Below are 6,000 nucleotides of genomic sequence, written 5' to 3'. Positions count from 1 at the left end.
AAATTGAAGCTTTATTTCACTGTTGTTTCAATTGGGATTACATACAGCGTTAATCACCTCATGTTTGGACATAAAGATGGGAATAGTATCTTATTTTTTATTTATTGGATATAACATGAATTTGCACATGTGCACAAATACATGTGCACAAACACTTTACTCATTTATTAAAAAGTAATGTTAGATTATGTTGGTTGGACATACTGAAGAATTTCTTCCCTGAAAGGATGCTCAGGCATTGGAATGAGGCAGTGGAGTCACCGTCCCAGGAGGTGTTCAAGAGACAACTGGACGTGACACTGCCATGCTCTAGTTAACAGTGGTGATCGGTCAAAGGCTGGGCTCAATGATCTTGGAGGTCTTTTCCAACCTTCATGATTCTATGATTCTATGTAATCACCAGGAATAGTCACTGCATAAAGTTAATACAAGTTCTATACATTATTTTTGAAAAGTGTTCTTCAATAAAACAGGAGCACACATCTCAGTGATTCGGCAGTTGATTGTGTTCTGATTTTCCTGCTTTCAGATGAAAAGTCCTTAGAGTTGCTCTGTTAATGGAAAGGGGAGACACCAGCTTTTTTTTCACCTTGAAAATATTGGAATAGTCAACATATTTTAAAAACAAACCTAAAACCCATGATAAAGTGTACCTTGGTTGATATTCTGAAAGTTGTACACAATAATTTTGCAAGTTTAAGACACATTCTTTTTAATGACTACTAGTTCCAAAAAAAATAAAAAATAAATAAATAAAAAAAAAATAAAAAAAAAGACTTGTCCATCTAAAACTAAATTTACATGGCCCTTTTTTTATTTATGCAGTTTAAGTACAAAATAATCAAGTGAAAAACATCCTTCCAGGCAGCTAATAGTAGAAGGCCTCAGGATATTTAGCTGTCTCCCAGTAAGCTTACAATTGCAAGCAGGACTGGTACTCTCAGAAAAAGAAGAGCCACTTTCTTTTTTAGACCAGTCATAATGTTGCCTCTGTCTAATTCTGCTTTTTAGATTCAGTTGTCTGTATACAAACCATAGGTTTTCAGGTAAAAGCACTGATGTCTCTCAATCTTTTATTTCAGTCTCACTGGAAAAGATTATATGAAAACATGGACATTCCGATCTACAAAATGCCCATCCACTTTGCAAAGCATCTGCATCACTTACATGCACAAAAGATGCACAGAAAATGATAAAGTGTAGGTGCTGCTATGTCACTGTAATGGAAGACTAGAGAATGTTTTGTTATTTTGCCCCCCTGGGTTTCACTGAGAAATAAGTAGTGCTGTCAGAATGAAAAGAGTCTCTAAATTATTCAGTCTAATTTATCATTTGAAATCTAAAATGAAAGTTCCAATGTGTTAACAATTTTCAGTAGTTGGGAAGGTAAATTTAAAAAAAAAAAGAAAATTAAGTACATTAGCTTAGAAGTTTACAACTATGTATATTGTTTTTGAACAAAAGAGTATGATAAAAATAAAGCTATTGAGATTATCCAAGAACAAGAAATGGGGGTAAGAATTTTAAAAGTATGTATTGTTTGTCACATCTGAATACTTCTGTGTTTAGAAAGATCGATCCCCCTCTACTTAAAATCTTGACATACTGTGATGAGACTAACTGCACCTAATGCATCTTGCTTCATTACTTTCTTACCTCTCCTCCTGTCTTCCTTCTTCAGCCTCCTCAACAGTACTAAATTAACTAATGTTAATTTACTCAGCCTCCTCAACATTAGCCTCCTCAGCACTAGTAAAAATTTCTTACGGTTGTCAAGCATTAAAACAGGCTGCCCAGGGAAGTGGTGGAGTCACCACTCCTGGAGGTATTTAAAAGACTGTAGATGTGTCACTTAGGCACATGGTTTAGTGGTGGACTTGGCAGTGCTGGGTTAATGGTTGAACTCCTAAAGGTCTTTTTCAGCTGAAATCATTCTCTGGTTCTATGACTCTATAGACTCCGTTTCTGGCCAAGGAGCCTTAGCACAGCCTTTTCAGCATAGTTTGTGTAGAGAATATAATTTTACACACAAAGCTAATTTCTTAACTTGTGAGCTTTGATCACAGTGTTTCAGCTAAAAGGCAGCTGCTATTTCCAATGCACTGTTAGAGAAATGCTGTTCTGAAGTTTTATGATCTCATTTCCTCTTAAGATATCCAAACATACAGAAAGTTTAAAGAGACCTGTACTGACCCATAAAAACGCTTCGAGAGACCTGCATGCAATTTACAGCAGTAAAAAGTGTTCAAGCGTGGGGGCCCTCTCAGGTGACGGTGAGCTCTGACAGACACCTCGCCCCTCCGCAGGCGAAGCCCAAGCGCCCGGCGGGTCCCGGGCTGGGCCCGCACCCTCCGCAGGGCCACACTGCCCAAAGCCTGCCCGCGGCTGCAGCCCCTCCTTCTCTGGCGGCACAAGGGGCCTTCACATGTCTCCTGCGGCGCTCCCTGGCTTTCTCCTCCCTGCACGTTCCCGACTGAGGCGGCCTTGGAGCGGGAGGCGAGGCCCAGGCCGTAAGCTCTTCCAACGCCCGGAACGAAACACCCGTGTGCGGCCGAGATCAACACGAGTGGGACGCAGAGGGCCCGCACCGAGGAGCTCGCACCACAGCGCCTCGGGGCTGGCGCTGTGCCTGATCCCAGATTCCAGCAGGGGCGGTGACCTCGCGTCCCACTGCCCGGGCCAGCAGGCGCTGCCCCCGCCATGGCGCTGGGGGCCGCGGCAGGTGGGTCGGGCCTGCGGCTCTCGGGGCTGCCCAGGGAGGCGGTGAGGGAGCGTGACAGGAGGCTCCGGGATGGAGGCAGCTGCATGAGGAGATGCCCCCACCCCGCGGTGTCAGTGAGTGCCTCGGGCCTTTGGGGACATCCCCCGTGTGTAAACCCAGCGTCCGAGGGTGCAGGTCTGGGGGCTGCCTGGAACACCCCCTGGTACTCCTGGTTCCCCTGGAACACCCCCTGGTACTCCTGGTTCCCCTGAAACACCCCCTGGTACTCCTGGTTCCCCTGGAACAACCCCTGCCACTCCTGGTTCCCCTGGAACACCCCCTGGTACTCCTGGTTCCCCTGGAACAACCCCTGCCACTCCTGGTTCCCCTGGAACAACCCCTACCACTCCTGGTTCCCCTGGGACAGTCGCCTGGCTCTCCAGGCAGAAGGCCTCGCGTGGCAAGCCTCAGGTGTTCGAGGAGCAGTTTCCTGAGGAAAGGCTGAGTTTATTTGGTTTATTTAGAAGGAAATGGAAGCCTTCCCATGGAAGTTGCACTGCTTTGGTTATTAATAATGAAGAATATCAGCTATGAGTGTCTTCTCTCAATATTTATTCGCATTCCTAGTTTTTTGATGTGTTACAGGTCTGAATTTTTTTTTGCGTTCATTTCACCCAAATCACAAGTAAGAACACTGTATTGTTGTGTGTATGGGATAGATTCTGGGATTCAATTAGTGGTGTTAGTGCTCTGCTTGTTAAAAAAAGGTTGCATAAATATACAAGTATGACAGAATAGTAAAGAGTTATCGAAGTTGCCAGTATTTTTACCTGAAACTGAATATTTCTAATGTCAGTGAATTCAAATGATTGTGTCTGATCACCCCATCCTTTGAAACTGAGAAATCATAGTGTGTCGTCTCTTGCATTTTTCTCAGTGGCTGATGGAAGAAAGCAATGATTAATTTTGTCTTACCACTGAATACCCTAGGTTGAAAGGGCCTTGGAGATCATCTGGTTCCAGCCCCCCTGCCCCGGGCAGGGACACCTTGCACTAGATTGGGCTGCTCAAAGCCCCATCCAGTCTGGCCTTGAACACTTCCAGTGCAGCTTCTCACTAGCAGAGCATGAGGCACTAAGAAGTCCATGACGTAGGGTAAACAGTCCATAGCAACAGCCAAAACATCAGGGTGTTATCAACATTATTCTCATAATAAATCCAAAAGACACACCATTATACCAGCTATTAAGAAAAAATGTCCCAGCTGAAACTAGGACAGGCATCCTCAACTTCTCTGGGCAACACTCTCCAGTATCTCACCACCCTCACAGTAAAGAATTTCTTCCTAATGTCTAATATAAATCTACCCTCTTTCAGTTTAAAGCCATTCCCCCATTCGCTACGTACTCTTGTAAAAGGTCCCTCTCCAGTTTTCCTGTAGGCCCCCTTTAGGTACTGGAAGGCTGCTGTAAGGTCGCCCTGGAGCCTTCTCTTCTCCAGGCTGAACAACCCCAATACTCTCAGCCTGTCTTCACAGGAGAGGTGCTCCAGCCCTCTGACCATCTTTGTGACTCAGACGTTTTTTCAATTTGAATAGGCTATTAATTGAGCTGAATTAAAGTGTAAAAAGTACTTGTCTATGGACTTGGCTACAAATGCTTGGCAAGTGCCTTCAGTGGTTCACTATCTTTTACAATCTCTAGTGCTTCATAAATTCTTATTTACGCACTACATATTCAAATGGGGCTATGGTTATGTTAGTATCTGTAGTATATATAAGGCTTCATTCTTTATTGTATACTGTATGCTTTTTAGAGTGCTAGATTCCTAGAATCTTTTCCTTGTTTTCTAGTACAAACATTTCCTTTCTTTTGAACAATCTCATCTTTCATTCTGCCAATATTAAATTTCTATCAGAAACCCAAGAACAGGGCTTTCTAAGTACAATGGATGCTTTCTGGAAGCATACTTGAATGAGGTTTGTTCACTGAAAGATACTGGTCTTTTAAAAACTTAGGGAAACCAACCTGTTCAGGTAAAGGCTGAAAGTGTGAAACTGAAAAGAAAAATGAGCCATTAAAAATATGCTGGAGTTATTGTTTAGGCTTGTTTTAAGAAAAGCAAGTTCTTTGCTTAGTGAGTATGTCCACATTACATAACTTTGTGTATTACGAGAATAGGTTGTTTAAAAAACACAGCTGTGGTTTAATATACATTTTTACAATAAAAGCTGCTTAATTGGAACACAAGGCATACTTTGGTTCATCTTTATTATGCAGCTGTCCCATTATCATTGTTTATTATATACATGGATGACAGTATTATGCTAGACATACCAATTAAATCAAGTTTATTTTATTGTTGCTTAATGTTATGGCCTTATGCGTCTGCAGCTCAGCCCAGTTCCACTGGAGCACTTGCAGGGTTTTGTGCTCCATCATAGTGAGTCAGTATCTTGATTTCTCTTGTGTAAAGCAGAATGAGGTTACAGAGATGTGGGTAATTTTGTCACCTTTATTTGCACTGTGTAATTGACAGACTAGTTAAAGTAAAAATCATGGCAACAAATCAGTTTTTCCTTTTATATTTGTACCTTTAGGACAGACTATACACTTAAATTTAGAAGGAAAAGCATTTCTTTTTAATGTTTAGGACTGTCTGAAGATTTTTAGCTGTGTAGTAGTGATGAATGCCAATTTATTTCTGTCCTGACAAATCCTCTTATTTTCAAATAAAAATTTCAAATGTGAAGAAAACTGAGCCCTTGAATGGCCTGGAAGTTAAATGAGTTGCAGTCCATTTCATGTCTTATACTATTAATTTTTTAAATTATTTTTTAAATTCAGATTATAGTGATCTGTGTAACAAGTAAGTGTCCTCTTGAAAGCAGTAAGGTTTTGTCGATAATATTTCTTCCATTATTAGCCATGAATTTCATGGGCAAACTTAGAAATCATGCCTAAGGTCTGCAATTCTTTGACATTAATGAGTATTACTCCAATGTTTAATTATTTCAAACAAGTTTAGGCTTTGGTTTTATGTTGAGGTACCTTATAATTTTAAATCATAGCATAATTTAGCCATCTCCCCCCCGTTTCTCTGTGACTTGCCTGTTTCCAATATCAGTCAGAAAACTGTGTACCACTCAGAAAGGTAAATTATCTAAAATTCACCTCTCTTACCCATAAAGACCCATGAAAAACTTCTTAAAAGCTCTAGAGCTGAGGATTCACCTGTGCAAACTGAGTAGCTCATCCTTTGATGCCTTGGTGCAGCATATATTGTGGCTCCTCATGGTA

The 6,000-nt window shown here is 41.5% G+C and overlaps 1 protein-coding gene across 2 annotated transcripts in view; it reads left to right on the top strand.

The window, feature by feature from the left end:
• The first annotated feature begins 2,270 nt into the window (after nucleotides 1–2,270).
• MEI4 (meiotic double-stranded break formation protein 4) overlaps nucleotides 2,271–6,000 on the top strand; it is an 83,079-nt gene continuing 79,349 nt past the window's right edge. Inside the window, exon 1 of one of the 2 annotated variants that reach the window (XM_032683905.1) lies at nucleotides 2,271–2,722. In XM_032683905.1, coding sequence (XP_032539796.1) covers nucleotides 2,701–2,722 — 22 coding nt within the window. In that variant the 5' untranslated portion in view covers nucleotides 2,271–2,700. The other variant, XM_032683906.1, reaches the window with a different exon arrangement.

The sequence above is a fragment of the Chiroxiphia lanceolata genome, chromosome 3 (assembly GCF_009829145.1).
Source record: "Chiroxiphia lanceolata isolate bChiLan1 chromosome 3, bChiLan1.pri, whole genome shotgun sequence".
Classification (NCBI taxonomy): Eukaryota; Metazoa; Chordata; class Aves; order Passeriformes; family Pipridae; genus Chiroxiphia; species Chiroxiphia lanceolata.
The sequence above is the reverse complement of the archived record's forward strand: the minus strand, read 5'-3'. Positions and strand labels throughout refer to the sequence as shown.